Source organism: Rhagoletis zephyria, unplaced genomic scaffold (genome assembly GCF_001687245.7).
Source record: "Rhagoletis zephyria isolate East Lansing unplaced genomic scaffold, Rhagoletis_zephyria_1.1 Rzeph_scaffold_08293, whole genome shotgun sequence".
Classification (NCBI taxonomy): Eukaryota; Metazoa; Arthropoda; class Insecta; order Diptera; family Tephritidae; genus Rhagoletis; species Rhagoletis zephyria.
The window spans coordinates 3055-22590 of record NW_016165373.1 but is presented as its reverse complement, the minus strand read 5'-3'; the positions used below and the strand labels follow the sequence as shown (position 1 = coordinate 22590).

The following is a 19536-nucleotide window of genomic DNA, read 5'->3' as shown; positions in this document are numbered from 1 at the left end:
ATATATTTGCTTTAATTGAATTAATGCTGCATGCCAATCAACCTGTATTTATTATCTACTTTGAAATTATTTACCACTTACCCACTAAACATCCGTGTTTCTTTTCCTTTGTTTTTTTTTCGTTTTTTACNGTATTTATTATCTACTTTGAAATTATTTACCACTTACCCACTAAACATCCTTGTTTCTTTTCCTTTGTTTTTTTTTTCGTTTTTTAAAGTGTAACTGATCGATCGCTGTTTTCTCTCGAAGATGTCTAATTATAAATTATGGCTAGCGCTTGTCATAGCGCTGGTCACAATTGTGGGCAACATTGCTGCAGCGCCGGAAATTGCCTCAGCTGATTTACCTATGGAAGCGCGAAATGGCGGCGGTGACTCAGCTGAAGATGACGCTCTCATTGCCACCAGCTACGTATTACCCAATCAGATCTTCAACGATGGCAAGCCATATTATGCCAGCAAAGATCCTATTTCGGGTCAGTTGGACTTTAGCGCAAAGAAGCCGGCAGGCATTGAAACCGCTGTGAATGAGGTGATTGACCCCAAGGAGAAGATTGTGCTTAGCAGCAATGCGCCGAACATACATGATTACCTTAATTTACCGGTGAAGTATTCATCCTCAAAATTCGTGTATCCACTGGTTTCGAGCTCCTACGCAAATCTGAAGTATCAGGGTAGCAATAAGAATTATATAACAAACAAGAAACCGACATCAGTGTTGGCCACTCCAGTGACACCTGCACCAAGCCAAAATTATTATACAATACCGACGACCAAGCTGATGGCGGTGCCACCTACTGCGCCAGGTTTGCATAGCAGCAGTGCTTCCACTTCAACTGCCACCACCACCACCACAACTACTACAACCACTACCACCACTACTTCAAAGAAGCCCACCACCAGCGCTACGACTTCGACCAAGCCTAGCATCACTTCCACATTACCCCCAGCTCCAACCACGACCGCTACAACCACAACTACTTTTGCACCTAGTTCGCCCAAGTATACCACCTCNCCACCACTACTTCAAAGAAGCCCACCACCAGCGCTACGACTTCGACCAAGAGTAGCATCACTTCCACATTACCCCCAGCTCCAACCACGACCGCTACAACCACAACTACTTTTGCACCTAGTTCGCCCAAGTATACCACCTTTACGCGCAAGCCTTTGCCCACACTGCCTTCGACTAGCACTCCGCTAGTGACTGACAGCAGCACACGCAAAAAATTTATACCAACCAAGAAATATACCACTTCAACGTCGACGACCAGCGCCACGACAGCTACACATATGCGATTCCCTGATCAGCCAGCTGTAAACACCACCACGCCACCAAAACCAGTGAGCGGCAGCACTACCGGGTACACTACGCGTCCACCCTTGGGCGCTGGTAGCACAATTGCTTCTCCGCCTAACACTAACTTTGTACCGAGCACAAAACAACCCATACTCTTCACCGAGAATCCCAACGGACAGTTAACTTCGGCATTGCCAACACCAGTAAACACTCGCGTACCTGACCTCAACATCGCCGATGTCTATCAGACACTTGGCCAAAAGAATACTGACCAGAAAATTGAGCAGAAACCATCAATGTCGCTCGCTGATATATTTAATAGCCTCGCTGAGGAAGAATCTGCAGTGGCTTCACAAAATCAAGCTGGTCAGGGCTTCGATGCACAAGGCAACTATCAGCAACCGATTTCGCTCTCAAAGCCAGCACCATTCGCAATGCAACAACAGCGTCCGCCACAACTGTCCACACATCCAACGTATCCCACATACGGCACCACACCGCTTCCAGGCGGCAATACTGATCAGAAGGTAATATCTGGTAGTCAGGAGAACTACAGCGGCGAGTACGTATCTTATCAAGTACAACAACCGAATGTTATGCAATATCGTCCAATACTCGGTGCTATCAACAACGTCGTTATATCACCCGGTCAGCATTCCGCTTCGTTTGTGCTAGGAAGTCAGCAACAAGTAGGCACAGCTGCCTTTGGTTCGGTAGAGAAGGAACCGTTGTTCTCAAAGGAACCACCAGTGCAATACGGCACGGTAATCAACGAGGATATAAGCGCACTAAAACGACCTGGACAGGTGTCTCCCCAACAGAGCGGCACGTTCCCTCCAGCCCAGGGTGTCTCGAATTTCCATCAAAATGGAAATTTTGGCGGCAGTGGTGCCGGTCCTACGCCACCCTATGTACAACGTCCACTTGGCACAAATTCACCAGTCGCTGCCAATTACCCTGAGGAACCGCCAGCAGCACCATCTCCATACCAACAATTGCCGCTGATTGGCTCAAATATGCGTCAACGTAAACCAACTAAGCCACTCGCTTTACCACAGATAGCTCCTAGCAGCTACCAGCCAGCCGGGCCGACACATACACCTGTTGGTCAACCGCCAATATCGACCGAAAATAGCAAGGCACAAGACACCAAAGAATTGCTCGTTTCCACAAACATTCGCTTCCCATCGAATGAAGAGCAGTCCGCTGAAGAAAACTCTGTACCCGTAGTTGCTGTTCCACCTGCTGGGCCACAGGTCAATGGTCATGCACAGCCGCTGAGTCTACAACAACTTCAAAATACTAATAATGTTGTATTTCCCAAGGGTGGCGAAGAGGGTGTTGGTAATGCGGCCATAAATGCTGGAAGCAACGACATTCAGATCCAAAAACATGAGGTGCTTACTATGAACCAACACAAGCAGAAATTGGTTCGTCATACTTCTAGCGGTAGTCAACATTATATCAAATAATAATTTGCTTTTCTTTTCAGAGCTTTCCAGCATCTCAGCCGGAGCAGAATACGCCGTCACAACATATGGAGCCGCCACCACGCTTTCCCCCCACACTTTCCAACGCCATTCCCGAAAACAGCGAAATCCACAAACGTCCTCAGCCCCCAAATAGGCCTTTCGGTCCTTCTTCCTCATACGCTTACAACGAGTACACACGGAAGCCAATACCCGGTATATCACGCCCGAACCTAGAGCGACATCTACCCAACATATTGCCACAGTTCCGTCCCAATGCTAAGATTTCATCTGGTCATCCGCACGCACAGAACTTCAACCAAGAACCTGGAAATATTCGCATTTCGGGACAACCTCTGAAACGTCCAAACAACTCGCCGCAGTTCGCTCACCGCCGTCAACCACTGCTGCAGCAACAACAACATCGTTACCCGCTCAATCGTGCCGCTGATTTCGGTGCAGGTGCGCCACTGCCCACCGATGCCAATCGTCGCGTTTATCGTTTACCACCTTATGGCGGACAGGGCGTGCAATACTTAGACCGCATGTATCCAAGACGTCCACTACCTTCGTCCCAACGTGTTGTCGATAACTATGAAAGACATGCGGCTGCATCCAACTCTGAAGTTTATAAAACGATTATGGCGCCCGAACGTTTGGCCGCTTTTGAAGAAGAAGATTTGGTGATCAACGATCCGCCACAACCCGTTTCGCCTGGCCAAGAAGATAAAATAGTTGACAAAACGAAACTTGAGCCAGTCGTTACACTACAGATGCTGCAATCACAAAAGAAACCTCTATCCCTGCCCAGCGATGATACCGGTTCTGGTGAAATTCAAGTAACCGCTGCTTCAGAACAAACGGAGCCACAGATTGAGAGCGCTGCTGGTCAAAATGGACTCTACGTGGTATATCCGTCAAGGGGTGATAAATCGAGTCCTCAAGAGTTAGGCGACATCAAGGAGCAATTACCAGCCATTGCACATGTGGAACCACCTACGGGAAGTGATTATCAAAACACACCATTCTCGGTGGTGCGTGATCAGCCACAAGAGCCTATACTAAAGAACAAAAAGCCGCAATCGCTTCAACAACAAACAAAGTTGCAACAGGCGAAAGATAAGTTCCCGTATCCCATTGAAAAGCCAGACTTATCCTATTCGGAGCTTAACACTGCCGCGCATGTCCCTGTGATCGCACCACGTATCATTAGTGGCACGTACGGTGTTGGTTCACCGGATACACCAATCGCAATAGCTTACAGTCCAACAGAGCCTAGTCCATACCGACGTGTGGGCGTCAACAGTGCACAGCGCTTTTCGAATGTCAATCTCGCCTCATCCGTTATCAGCGAAATACGTACCGATACACAAACCGAGGAGGGACTCAGCAATGATTTTGATGTGCGCGGCCAGAATCTAGAAAAGAATTTCATGGCACCATTCTATCCGAGCGTAAGCCTCGGCACGGCTACCAATGCGCCATTGAACGGCTGGAATATATTGCCTTCGACCACAGAAAATTCTATCTATGAAAAACACAACATCAACCGCGCCGATGTTGGAGAGCCTGCGCCCGCCGAGTTGACCGAAACGACAACAGCGAAAAATTTTGAAATTGATAGTTTCCAACCCGAACTGCAAGGTGGATTCAAACCCATCTACCCACCAGGTTATAAACTCGAAGAAGAAGTGCATGAGTCTAAAGACATGTTTGCCAATGAAGACGATAAACCATTAGCGCTAGCCAGCTACATGCGTCCGGAAAACAATAAAGAAGCAGCAATCAGCACGACTTCAACTAGTTCAACAACGACCAGCACTACAGCCAAACCCAAGGTAGACAGCACTGTTAGACCGAAGCAAACAATTGCGGCTAACGGTTCAACAAATAGCACCGATGCCAGTAGTGCGCCACACTCCAGTAACTCAGCAAGCACGAATGCAACCAAGGCGCCTGCTGCAGTCGCTACCACACCTGCGAAAAAGAAGACGACATTCGAGACTAGCCTGGCCGCTTTACTCTTCGGTGATGATGAGGAATTCGAGAATGGCAGCGAAGCAAGAAAGCAGCAACCGATACAAGCGACCGTCGAAACCAAAGCGATTAGTGCAGGGCCGCGTGCGAATGCGGGTGCGCCACGCATGGGTCCACGCAGCCTTAAGATCAGATAGATCAACTGGATAGGCAGGGCGGCGTCAAAAGCTGAAGAAGTAACATCGAACAAAGGCACATACCCTTCGAATTATTATTTAAATTATTAGGCATTTAGTACATTTAAAATCCTTTTAGAAAGTGGAAATTGAGGAAGCAGGAAGTTACGAAATTAGAGCTTAGTTTAGTGTTTTCATTATTTATGTACTCCAACTGGAGTAATGTGGAAATCTAGTTAGTTTAGTTTATTGCGTCCTATAATAATGGGATTGAGTAATTCCATTAAGAATTTCAAATTCGCCTTAATAACACAATTTCTGCACAAATACAACACTAACAAACATACGCACCACATCCTAGCAAGAAAAATAAGATTCGCTCAATTAGTGGGCCAGACAATAGCATTTATATCTAATGAATTTTGCGAGTCTAATTCGAAAAAAAAAAATATAGCGACAGGTAGGCGATATACCCAAAAAAAAAACTATGCCTAACTGAGGTGGCATTCATGAATGGGTTGTTTTCTTATTAGACTCCCGAATCGTCGAGTTACAATTATATCATATTTAAAAAAACACAGAAAAAAGTATATTAAAATTCAAAACTAAAAACTATAAATATCTTAAGCCTTGTTTTCACTGTGACATTGTTGACGGCATGATTCTCCGAAAAGTTTTGCCTTAACCCTATTCCCGTTATTCCCTGCTGGAGCTGTTAATGCTGTGGTTTTTAAGCAGACATTTAAGCAGTGCATATAACCGCGAGATAACGTAAGCGACATTTTTTCAAAATTTACTTTTTTAAGTATTTAGAAATCTTTCTGAGAACTCTTAAAGCATTGCTGCATTTATTCACTTAATTGTTGACTAAGGTCAACGAGTTTGTCGCAGTGAAAACAAATATTTAGATAAAAGTTGTCAATTAACAAAAGAAATAATGCTCAATGACATTTAAAATAAATATTAAGTAATTTTAAACGAAGTAGTGAAATGAGATATGTATTTATATGTAAGCACAACTAAATATTATTTAATTGTATTTAATAGAAGTGTATGTATTTCATATGTAATGTATTGTATTTATTTTTACGAACAAATAAAAATTTTTTAAACAACTCTTAATTAAGCTGCATTTATATAAGACAAATCCATAACAAATCGCCCTAAACTTATGTAGTTAAATAACTTTTCACCGCCGCTCCACCCGCATGATATTCTGTTTGACATTAAGAAATTTAAAGGTAACAAAATCTATTGAACCGTGTAATTACATAAATAAATAATTTCACCGAAAATAATATTTCGCCTTGAATAAAATTGAGCGGGCACATGGAAAATTTAACTTAATCGAAAAAAGGATAGGGAACAGTATTTCCGCGGTCTAAGACCGTAAAGTATCCGCAATGGATTGAAAAATGCATAGAAACGCATCCCCTCAAAACAACTATATAGAATAAAGAACCGGTTCTGTCGAGTCCAGTTCCAAGAGAACTGGGTATTTGGACCGGTTTCGGTTCTCAAAAAAGTAGTAATAGAAATAAGCCCTATCGAAATAGCTTAACAAAAGATTCTAAAAAGTTTTTACAAAAATTAAAATTTTTTTTATATATTTGTTAATTTAAATTTAAATGAAATATTCATACGAATTAATAACCTCCTCCTTTCTTTGAAGTCGGTTAAAAATTTTTTAAAATAAAATACATGGGGCTGGTTCCTCCAACTCAACTTAACTTAGTTTAGCCAATTTTTTAGACTTAGTCAAAAATATGCTGTGTAAAAAGTAGGCTAACTTTTGACTTAAGTAGGAGAAATCAGTTCATAAAACTAAATTTAAGTTAGCGTTTTCCACGTTAAGGTTTCATTTATAGGTCTATTCTGCGCTGTTAATAAAAATTTCGTAACCGGTAACTAAAGTTCCTGTCAATTTTTAAACCCTTTTCGCATTCTGTGTACTCTTGTAACCGGTAAATTTTGTTTCCATCTCATAAGCTGGTAGCACAGTAATGCCCCATGAAATATGCAATGCCCGAATTTCCAGAATTATTCGAAGAATCGCGGTGCCAAGAAGGAATAACTGCCAAATTTAATTAAAAAAAAAATGTAAAAAAACCAAGTTTTACTTGTTGATTTTTTACTTAAATTTTTTTGCCTAAGAAGCCCCCTAGTAAAATTTTCTGATTTTACATTTTAGGTGCCCACAATTCTGATTTCTTTCTTCTAAATTTCTGATAATTTATAAAGGTATCCAAAGATATATAAATTTATGAATTCTCAAAATTTATCGAGCCCTCGAATTTCACAATTGTCTAAATCAATCGAGTTATCGAGTTTTGTTGAGTTAACTGATTTTAGTGTTTTTAAAATTCATCGTAATATCGATATGTACCGAATAATTGAAATTTATCGATAAACTGGAATGTATCGGGTAAATTCCAAGTCCTGCCGAAGTCCTACAAACCATCGAAGAAAAAAAAAAATTTTAGTCACGTTTTAGCTTCAAAGCAGAAGATTTTCCGGTAAGTTAATTTGTACCTTATAACCTTAGAAAACCTCTAAAAGGCTCTTAACAACTAGAAAAACTGTCGAATTTCGACAGTAACTGGCACTCTAGTATTTTAATATATCGTCACCTGAAAGGCGTAACAAACATCGTCGTGAAAATACAAAAAGCCATAACTAATAAAAAATTCAAAATTAACCTTTTTGATTTANGATATACGCGTTAAATAATATAGTGAAGTATTTCAAAATTTCAATTTTGTGGAAAAATGCAATCAAAGTTTGATAAATTCTTACAGTTGGCATACAAAACGACAGAAGAAAACACACATACATATCTTCGCCATTTTTCTGAAGCTTAGTTATTTGTTTGACGGAACATATGTATTCTCCTAATTAAGATTATTAATTTTATGATGAAAAAGCGTAAATTTTGAATTACTTCTCTTACTTACTTCTATATTATTAAACGCGCGATATGTCCATAGTAAATACATACATATATAGTATGTATGTAAGTGTATATGCGGTGGTGGTTTTGTCATTTGATTGTTTAGTTGCATTAAACTTATTAGTCGATACCTTTTTATTCATCGATCGACAGCATGGTGAGTTACAATATACCATGCCAAGCGAAAATACGAAAAACTCGTGCGCCTAAAAACATGCAATGCAAATAAATACCCGCCATCACTTTCGACAAGCAAAATCCACGATTGACAGAGAATTTTCCATATGCTTGCTTATAGCCGCCCCCCCCCCCCAATGCATTGCAATCCCAAAGTTTAAATAAAAACTCTGTTAAATCAACATTGCACATTTTTTTATTACATTTTTTTAATACAAATTTTATTTTCGTATTTACCCTATCATACTACGTATGTAATATAAGTACATAAATTTAAAGTAAATAGATACCATTGCTTGCTTTTCATAAAACGTCTGCCTCATTTGTTTGGTCAATTTGAAAACAACTATGTATGTATCTAAATTGACACAGGAATTACATATGTATTTTCTTTCTTCATACTATAGAAAGTATGTATTTTAGTAAACAATTTCATTCATTTTATGTACAGATACATAACTCTATGATTTGTATGATAAGGTAAGCATTGTATTTATTTTCTTTATGAAGTGTCTCTGACTTGGCATCGATGAGATGAGGAGGATGTTGTTTCATGAGTGATTGGATGATTTGTTGACGATTGTATTGAAATAAATTCATTATAAGTGGAAGCATTCTAGTAACACTTCATTGTCATTTAAGCAGTGTTTATACTTTTAAATATGTATATATGTACATATGTACATATGTTTGTATTTATGTAGTATATATGTACTTTTCATTCCTGATGATCAAAGTATTTTATTTACAAAGAAGCTGGAATACCAGGATGAAATTGTTTTTTTTTTGCAAATTTAGTGATGTCTTAAAACAAATATTCAAGATTCTGTATGTGTCTGCAAATACATTTGTATTTAAATGTATGTATATATAGATTCAAGTGAAGTTTTAGCTATTACTATACATACATAAATATTTGCCACTAAACCTAAAAATGTCCATGGGTGTATTCTATTTTATATGTATGTTGCCCGGTTCCATGAAGTTTTTAGGTTTCTACCACGTCGTACTACTCCATGTGGGCATGTAGAAAACTTTATAACGATAAGAAATTTGCTCAACTGCGGCTCTAAAGTCGATTCTAGATGGACTCCACTGGAGGGAGCTGCAATTTCGATTATGCAACGACTACTTCTATGTATGTATGTACTTTACGCAGGTATTGCTGGGAAGATACCTACTTTGCAAATGTGCGGAGTTTCGGACTTCATAATGAAAGATATCGATATTGCGAAGACTTCCTGGCAGCGTTCCCAGATATAAACATTGTTACACAGACGGTTCAAGGATGAAAGACAGAACAGGCTCAGGAGCATATGGACCCGGTACCAAACTAGCAGTTCCCATGGGCAGATGCCCCATTATGTTCCAGGCTGATGTTTTAGTATTTAATCATAACCTGCGCCAAATTTATGCGCCAATTGAACCCTGAAAAGGGTTTGAAGGGCGCCTTTCTTGTTATATTTTCAGAAAGCCAAGGAGCCTTTCGTATCCTCTCTAACGGGACTGCTATAACACTCTTGAAATTCTGTCAGCAAAAAATAGAGTAACACTGTGTGATCGAACACACCGAGATCGAAGGTATGATCGAGATCGCTGTTGAGTTGTCGCGAGAAGAGTCCTTAATTGCCTTGGAACGCAAGCACTCTGTTATGTCAGCTGGTTCACTTCGAGAACCATAATTACCGAGTGCGTACACTTTGAACGCCGCAAATACTGGGAGACGGTGGTGGGCAAGACTTTTCGGCTACCCTTTTAATAGAACGGATATTGTTCAATTAAACAGAAATGGCATCAGGCTAATCTCTGGGTACCTAACGGGCCACAGCCAACTACGATTTCATATGCAACGAATATGTATTACCAGGTAATCAGAATGCCGAATAAGGAAATCCCGAACACACTCCCTGTGACTGTCCGGCCTTGGCTAGTCAAAGATTTATTATTTTAAACCACCAATGGTCAAACACTTAGTAATAAGGAATTCGACTACCACGGCTCTGGGTTAGGGGCTGTCACTTTTCAGGTCGCACTGTCTTTTGTTCTGGCTTAGCTATAAAAGCATATATCTATCTATACCGGCGTTGTTCGGTTTTCCAATCCTCTGCCCGAGAGAGAGAGACGTGCTGGACAAAGAACCATTTTGATCTATCAGCAAAGTTTGATGATTTTGTCAGTCTTGGAGAGCTCCGCAAGACAAGAAGAAAAAACGCGATCCAAAGCGTCTAGACTATAGTCCCTAAAAAGCTGGACAGCTTAAGGGAAGGATCATAATCTTCTAAGCAGCCACAACCGTGCGAGTCCGGTGTGTGTATAAACTCACCACACGAATACCCATAGGATATGCCCTTTCATGTGTCTCACAGAACTACCGAGTTATGGATTTGTTAGCCAAAGAAGATTCCTTGACTACCTGTGGCACTTTTCTGGCTAAAAAAGGCTATGGGTTATCGCCCAGTATTCTTTTGATTGTCGCGAGACCAATCTGTTCAAGAGTAGCCTGGTCCTGGTACTAATATGAGCCGCACTAGAAAATTATCAGACGCAGCTTAAAAAAAGGCCAGCCATGACCTTAAGAGCTTTTAATGTGCACCGTGATTGTCACTTGGCTATACGAGTGCTTGCTTTCTTAATGGCAGATACCGCCGCCTGGAAGACACTACGCTGATCTGGAAGTCTAACTTTAATGAAGACTGCTATGTAAAAGATTCCTTTTACGACCCTTCCGTCAAGCTTCGACGCACATGTGTAGCGGTTCACCGATGCCTCGTTCTAACTGCTGTCCGCTAACCACAAATGGCTTGAGGGGATGCTACTGTCAAAAGAATATATTAAAGAGGTTAAAGAGATTTTTTCAATGCCCATTTTTTTTGCGGAGCCCTTCTCCAGAGTGGGGTTTTGAAAACTAGTAAGTGCTGCCAAAGAAGTCGAACCACGGAATTCGTAGTAGTATCAGCCCAAGCTTCGCACTTTTTGGTCATTCCAGAGGGCAGAGATTAGTTAAAGTAACCAGAATATGTAGTTTTTCCAGCCAGGTATTCAAATTTGCAGCTAACGCACGGACTTCCGTGATTTTTTTTAGTTTTATGGTTTAATATTATCTTCAAGATGAGGTACATCTGAAAAATTGTCTACTAAACTAAAAAACATGTTCAATCTTTTAAATTTGCCACATTTTCAGTACATTTTAGGTTTTTGTATTTTCTTTTTTTATTGCACCTCTTGTAAAATAATGTGTAGTTATCTTTTGACTATACGTACTTCATCTATGTACTTAAAATTTAATAAAATTAAAACAATTAAAATGACACAGAAAACGACAAGCCTACGTAAACTTAATTTTGGGATCGAAGATTATCAGATCCTGTGTACCGTCTTCTAGATCAGGTAATTTTCCGAAAATATTTGCATTTCAAGTTTGATTGCGATGAAAAAAAATTCAAACTTTAACATGGAAAATGTTACTCATACGCCTTGTATGAGTATGATGAGAACGGCGATGACGATATGGCGTATGAGTGACATTATCTTTTTGCGTCCTATTTCATTAAAAATTCACTTTGACCATTCAAAACTTGTTTATTTATCCATCGATTTTCATCGTTAGTAGCTTGATTTCTTTGCAATACAACAGACTTTAATACAAATTCAAAAAAATTACAAAAGATTTGTTATTTTTGACCGACTTCCAAAAAAGGCGGAGGTTATCAGTTCGTCGGAATATATATATATATATATTTTTATGTATGTTACCGCATAACTTTGGACCACGGCAATCGATTTCGAAAATTATTTTTGCATCCGAAAGGTAGCGTCTCAGAGGTGGTCCCATACTTATCTGGTTTAGATCCGATCATTGGATCATGAAGTATATACATATATATATATATATTTTTTTTTTAAGGCGGTTTTTTTTTGCTAAAAATTACTTATTTTAATTCTTTCCTTGTTGAAGATTAAAAATTTTTTTCATAAAAAATTAAAATATCTTGCTAAAATGACCTGATCTTGAAAAAACAGAATACAGATTCGCTATCTATGATTCAAAGTTAATGTTACGTGTTTCGACGTTTTTTGTGGCATTTCAAAACTTGAGATTGTCGCTACAGTGTAATTATGCACTTTTTAGTGCAGTAGTGCTCCTAAATTTTCTTTATGACATGTTAAAGAAAAACAGGGCTCGAATCGTCGTAACATCCGTTCACGGATCGAAAACGATACGAAAGAAAATTACGTGATACGTCAGGCAGTATGTATAAGCTGAATGGGGCAAAGAGTACGTTCACGTATGTCATAATCCGAAATAGGTTTTTTTACGTGACGAGTGGTACGCTATCGTATGTGACGATTCGAGCCCAGAGATTTTTATAAGTTATCTACGTATGGATAATGTGATATGACTAATTCAATTTGGAATTTACTTTGCATTGATGGATTGAAATAAATGCTTAGAAACTATACTATGTAGAAATGCACGAAATGCAATAACAAATGCAAAACTTATGTCATTTTCTTACTAAAATATTCACTCACTCCTGCGCCCACTCTTATTTGGCAATGGATTTTAATATTTAATACGGGTATGTGCTTACATAAATACATATGTATGTACTTAGGACTACAAATATAACTCGTTTTTTCAAATACTGGAATACTACTACAATAATAAACTTTTGCGCTTAAGAGCGCCTTGAAAAAATGGACGACAATGGTTTATACTATTGTATGTATGTATGTATGTGTGTAAATACTACTTTATAGTACTAAAGACGCATTCTAAACTGGACCTGCTCAATTCAACTATTTATGTGTAATATTTATACATACATACATATGCATGTATGTAAATGGTTGAGTCTTACATATTGAATTTCACATACATACTTAATTATATAATTGTTATTTATGTACAACGAGGCATTGCTATGTAACTTACCACTACATATATATATGTATATATGTATAAGTACTAATGTTCTTTACATATTTGCATGTGTGATTAAAAACTGTTGAATTCAACTTTTTATTGGATTTTTCTAAAACTAATTTCTTTTCATAAAGGACCTCACAAATAACTTAATTGGATTTCCAATTCGTTCTTCTCAAAAAGTTCCACTTAGGGAAATTTTTCAAAAGTCACTGCTGATTTCAATCGAAATGTTTCAAAATTCTCAGCGTATTATAATTAACTACAAATATGTATTTAAATTTGGTGGAATAAAATGCATTTTATAAGGCCTTTTCTGCTTCATAAATAATTGCAAATTGTTCCCATTACACAAACATGACCGATGATACTTTCTATTCGAACCAATTTTATTATATGTCAATGCAATAAAAGATTTACTTTATCTTCAGTCTTTACTCATTTCAATCAAATATTTTTGTCGTAACGTTTCGCAAGCTTTCAATACTTAAGATATGCATTTTTACTGAATATGTCAATATACATATGTGTGTAGGTATTACCCACTAAGAAAAAATATACGCCAAGCTGAAAGCGCAAAGATCATTTTTTGAGTATTCACAAGAAAAAATAGTATTTAAATTTCGCAATTTGACAGCAAAGTTAGTTCAGAAAGTATTTACTCATTTCAATTCTCCCATACAAAAAAAAAAAAAAATCAAACATACCTTGTATGGAAGAAAACGCTAAATCAAAACTAATAAATAAAAGTAAATATTCAAAACTTGTAAAAGAAAATCGTTTCTATATATTGTTCAACCATTGTATGTATGTATGTATGTATATTACCATATCTGATTGCACTCCTTCGTAGACACCGTTCCACAACAAAAGTGATTAAATTTCCAAGCCGCAGGCACTAGGTGCCGTTAACCGGCAGACGGTTACATCACTGAAAGGATTTATAACAACAAATCCAGGCGTTGCGCGAATTTAATATTCTCAATCTGGAATTTTCACAATCCGAGTAGGTATCTGATATTAAAATGAGTAACTTATGTAGGCCTTCTTGAATGAAGCCATTCTAAAAGGCTTACCCAAGAAGGGCGAAAAAATGTGCTTCGCTGCATGCCTTCTAAAAGAGATTTTCCTATTGACAATTTACGCGTATATATCAGGCCGATTCTGTACAGAAACTCCCAGGGATTTTTGTTTTGTTTTTTTTTTTTTCCTTTCCTCCTATCATGAAAAAAAATCGCCTGAGGTTTTTTTATATTAAAGGGCGGAGTTGAGCTGTCAAAAAAGTGTCAATCAGCGCTTTTGAAGTTCGAATTTCCTCCTCCCAAATTTTCGGAGAAAATTCTACTTATTCTAATTATTGGAGGATTTATTTCTCGGGAGAAATAAATTCCCAGAGAAAAAACTCCCCGGGAGTATTTAGAATTGGGCTGTATAAGTTTATATCATTACCTTGATTCATAGAGGCCCTAACCAACACTTTTTTCGAAACTGCGTTTTCACAGATTTCGGTAGGATATATTTAAATTCAATAAACTAAAAAATTCTAGTCTTAGTACCAGAAACAACGTAGTTACATGCCACTTTTTAAAAACCTGACCTGTTTTTGTTTTACTTTTTGTTTTTGCTTCTCCTGTAAAATTAAAAATTTGTTGGTTAGGGCCTTTGTGAATTAAGGTAACGATATGTATGTAAAAGCTTAAACAGACGGCAGTGTTGATCCGGATCAACTTGGGAATTAACTGCAGTTGATTCGGATTAAGTGCGAGTTAATCCGGATCAACGCTGCCGTCTGTTTAAGCTTTAAGTAGTGCAGAGTGGAAGACCGCTGGACTCTCAGGAAGGGCTTTTTGCTCCTGAAATTACCTATAGGGGCCGAGTCTAGACGAGTAGCAGTTAAGTCGGCTAGAATATCCTGACCGTAATAGGGCCAGAGTAGCGTGGGTCTCTCGTGGTAGTCGAAACTCAGAGTGGAGATCTGGCTTCGATCACGGAATTTATGGGTCCAAAGTCGTGGTAGCTGGTGACTGACTCTCTATTAATACCGTTGATCACTAGTCAGTACGTTGGTGGGTCCAGTGATTGGTCGATCCATGTACTCGAAAATATGCCTTCTAACGTGACAAGTCTGGAGCTTCGTCCACAAAGTCCCCGGCGACCAAAGTTTAGAATCGGCCGCCCAATCGCCTTGTATGTTACTAGCAACGTTTCTCTGTATTTTTCCCCCAGTACTGGCGGCTAGTGACAGGAGGACCTTGTTGCGGCTCTATACTTTCTTGACAACTGCGGTTGTGTGCGCGCAGAAGGAAAGCAGGCTATCAAAAGTAGCCCCTAAATTATTCGGGTTGTTCACCGTCGGATCTGATCTCCCTCGCTCAGGTAGTGAAGAGGGTCGCCATTGATTTCATTAGGGAGAGGGCTATACTCCTTGCAGTAAACCGAGAAAGTTCGGAGAACAGTCGCCAGTGTATGAGATCAGGGAAATTCCCTACGGTGGCCTTCGAATCTTCGAAATATTAAAGTTAAACAATAGGGGGATAGGACAGCAACCTGTTAATGCCTTGCTTAATTCTTCTAGCTTTTGAAATTTGACGAAAGGTTTTCCTGTTGCGGTTGACAGGGGGATGGCAGGTGCGGTTGCGGTTAAGGTTGAGTGATTATGGATTTAACTGTTGTTGTCGTGGTGTGCACTTTACGGAAACCATGCTGATGCTTCGCTGGGGTAGGTGGTAGGATTAGCAGGACCCCAAGTATCTTTATAACCGGGGAAAGGAGGACGATAAGATTCTCCTTTGAGTAACTGGTATAGGTCGTAGCTCTAGTCGAATAATTCTCGAAACTTCTTTGAAGATTGAAACACCCTGAAATCCTTAGCTTGTTCATAAAAAAGGTACTTGTGCAAAGCTTTGCTTAGCGAATAACTTATAAAAAAATTTGTTAGTTATTGACAAGTATGCAAATGATTTGTATGAGCCACTTGAGAATTTCATAATGTTAGAAATCTTTAAAAAAAAAAAAGCTTGATAAATTCTTCGACCAGGCATACGGCCTGTACCCGGAAAATAGAAAGATCGCACTTTTATCTAGATGCTGTTCCACCTGGTTATCGTAATAAATGTGTTTGAAATAAAAATAATAAAAACAACAAGACAAGTATTTGAAATATATAAAAAGAAATAAAAAGCATAACTAAAATAAAAAAAAAATAAATAACAAGAAAATTAGAAGAAAACAAATAAAACTTCGATTATGTCAAGAACCTAATCAAATAAAATTAAACTCAAAATGTGTTTTTCATTTATTTTTTACTTAAACTCAATTACCATTACTACAGCAATACATTGTATTATTTAACTCTAAAAACTTTTAAATAAACGCAATATAACTTAAATAAGCAATAAAACGTAAATATGTAAATACATATAAATTTTTTGTGGTAAGATGAAATAAAGAAAATTATAACAGAACCGACACAGTGGGCTGAAATGGTTTGTTTTGTTTTTATAATTATGCTTAACTTTTTAGCTCATAAACTTCACTCACATGGACAGATACATTTTTTATTACACTTTTCATAATTATTTCATGTACTAAGTTTTGCTTTTTACAGCTGCACCACACACTATGCCTGGTTTGTTAGAAAAAAAACATTTCATTTACGTACAGACTTATAAGCTGGTTCAAAACAATATTTTTCACGATTTACAAATTAACGCCTTAAGCATTTTAAAAATGTTAGCTTTAGTGCGTTATTGCTTGGCTGCTCACCTTTTTTTTATGTACAATTAATGCAGCAATAATTAATTTCAAATTAAAAATAAATGGATTGAAATAACTTAAATTTTTAAAAGGAAAATAGTGGTGACTATAACAGTAATCCAACGAAGTCCGATTTTTCGTGACATCTACGAAGATGGCTATGAACGTCTGCATTCAAAGTATAGACTACGTTCGTGGCTATTAGATTTCAATGATACGATTTCACGAAAAATCGGACTTCGATGGATTCTGTGATAGCCTTGAGTATGTTTTACAATTTCTTGCAAACTTACTTGCATAATAGAGCGGCGCATAAAAATATACTTACAAACAAAAAATAAATATATAAGCTTGTGATTATATGTATGTATATACACCTGCGGTAAAAAAAAAACAAAAAACACCTTAGCATTTTGACTAGTTTTGACTATTTTTTTTTTTTTGTTTATTTAATGCTTGTTAATTTTTTATAAAAGTCTGGCTCATTATATAACATACACCATATAAAAACACATTTAAAACCTTAGACACAAGTTATAAAAACCCAAAATATGTTCACCAAAATTTCAAACTTTTTAATCAGAATTTTTGTTATGCATTGAATTTTGGTATAATAAAGTGCAAGCTTGAAGTTACTAAAAAATTCCGTTGATTTTGATAAACAAGTTTGAAATTTTGGTAATTTTTTTTTGTTTAATTGTTGTACAATGTTTGGAATTTGGATTTATATGGTTTTTATTATACAACGGTATACTAATTAACACAAAACAATTAAATGAAAAATAAAAATATAAAAACTGGTCAAGATGTTGGGGTGCTGTTTTTTTTTTACCGGTACGTATATAACTATAGTTTAATTTTATAGCTTTGCCATAGGAGTATACAAAATTTACATTTTCGTTTTTCGTCTTAATTTCATTACATATTTTCAATAAAAAAATAAAAGAAATTCACTACTCAAATGCCAAAATGTCAGTTATGTAATTGCAGCTGACTGCAATCAAGTTCTAAATGTTTTCACAAGCTGCGCATAATTTTAATACACAATGACTAAGCAGTTTGAAATATAAACAAGAAATGCAAAAATATATTAAATAGTGTAAAGGACTAGGAAACATGAACAACGTTTTCAGTTTTAGTTTTCGTTTTTTTTTTTTTTTTTTTGTGGGTTTGGAAGGATCGATCAAAGCGCCATAAACCTAGTTTTTTTTTTACAAATTTTTACGCTAAATCGACTGGCCTATAGAGGGCAGCTGAAAGTTTAATTGCTGCAAGCACGTAAAAATACATTTTATAATTTCAATTTCAGTTACTGGAAGCAGCCATCGGTATGCAACACAATATTCTGCAATTTGTTGCATCAGTCTACTTTTATAAACACTCCTCCCGTTGTTCGGCTGAAACAAATAACCAAAAGGAAACAGAGTTTATAGCAGCAATCTGCGTCTTTAGCGCACATTAGTGTTAAACAATAAATAAAATAGTTACTAAACTTATTTCCATGTATGTTTGTCTTAAAATTGTCGTTATCAGAATGCGCACTCTTTTTATTTTATATATATATACATATGCATGTATGCATACATACATATACATTTATATTTTCTTATATGTTAATACTGCATTCCTTAAACAATTGCTTACTGCGTTTTTTTTCGTTAAAAGATAACTGTTTAACAACTTTTTGCTGCACTTCTTCCTTTACATATTTATATGTATGTATTTTAATCATAATCTCCGCTCTTTATATTTCTTAAGAAGTTAGTAGAATATTTTGGCTTTAAGTTGTATTTTTTTGTTTACTTTTTCTTGTTTTTTGTTTTTCTTTGTTTGTTTTAATACACAATCAATGATTAGTAAATTTTTGATTTGTGTGGTTTTTTCACTTAACGGGTACAAAACTTTATTTTCGATATTTCATTGTATATTATTTATAATGCGATATATATGATTTGAGTATATATATATATAAGTATATGTATTGTGAACAGGAAGATATAGTTATTCAATTTAAATTACTGATACATATTTATTTGTTGTATATACTTATATCGTGTGAACTTAATTGGTAAATGATTTTTTCTCCTTTTTACTTGCGCTTTTGACGCATTGTTACAAACTAACAAAAAAATTTTATTACATAACAAAACAGAAGATGCTGACAACAAACAAAAGAAATAGTCTTCGATGCGACATGATGATATGAAATGGAATTGTTACATATGTATGTATGTATATTAAAAAGCGATAGAGTTGTGACGGATTGCGGCCAGAGAGGTATGTAATTGCTTTTCTATTTTCTTTTGATTACTTTACTGGATTTAGAACGTTGCAGCTGCTAGAGGATGCAGGCAATTTTAAAAATTTATTGTTTTACTTTGCTCAAAAGCATACATTTTCTTTTTGATTTTAAATTTGTATGCTCTTTGCGCAGCAGCAACTTTCTATTTTGAAAATTCCACGATTCACGCCTTTAAATTAGTGCAGATAGCGATAACAGATGCGAAACCTTGGAACAGAAGATTATATGTAATGAAATTGATAAAAAGAAATAAATAACAACTACTGCTGCTCTCAAAGTCAATGCTTAGTGTAATACAGCCTAGTTGGCCCTGTCCTACTTTCTTCACTTTGACGAGGCTGCACTCGATGCTCCTCCGCTGCTTGTCTGCGTTTGCGCTGACGCTGGCGTTGTTCTTGTCCCTGTCATTGTCGTTTGCAACTGTTGTGTACGTTGCTGCTGTTGCTGCTGTTGCTGTTGCTGTTGCTTCAGTTTGTCAAATATTTGCAGCTTCGACTTAA

General features: G+C 37.2%; 2 protein-coding genes across 2 annotated transcripts in view; one reads left to right on the top strand and one right to left on the bottom strand.

The window, feature by feature from the left end:
- Positions 1-204: 204 nt before the first annotated feature.
- On the top strand, positions 205-5867 carry LOC108374939 (uncharacterized). The gene is made up of 3 exons (XM_017630999.1): positions 205-985; positions 1108-2732; positions 2795-5867. The coding sequence occupies exons 1-3, from the start codon at positions 253-255 to the stop codon at positions 4943-4945; spliced, it is 4509 nt and encodes a 1502-aa protein (XP_017486488.1). The 5' UTR covers positions 205-252; the 3' UTR covers positions 4946-5867.
- Positions 5868-19134: 13267 nt separating this feature from the next.
- Positions 19135-19536, bottom strand: part of LOC108374938 (uncharacterized) — a gene marked incomplete at its 5' end in the record, with an annotated part of 3452 nt that continues 3050 nt past the window's right edge. Inside the window, one exon of the mRNA XM_017630998.1 lies at positions 19135-19536. This exon is cut by the window's right edge and continues 1 nt beyond it. Coding sequence (XP_017486487.1) covers positions 19361-19536 — 176 coding nt within the window.

Excerpts from the sequence above, each read along its gene's own strand:
- LOC108374939 (XM_017630999.1), top strand. The coding sequence starts at position 253 with ATGTCTAATTATAAATTATGGCTAGCGCTTGTCATAGCGCTGGTCACA. Across the intron at positions 986-1,107 it reads CGCTACAACCACAACTACTT|CCGCTACAACCACAACTACT; the intron begins TTGCACCTAGTT and ends CTCCAACCACGA. Across the intron at positions 2,733-2,794 it reads ACCAACACAAGCAGAAATTG|AGCTTTCCAGCATCTCAGCC; the intron begins GTTCGTCATACT and ends TTTTCTTTTCAG.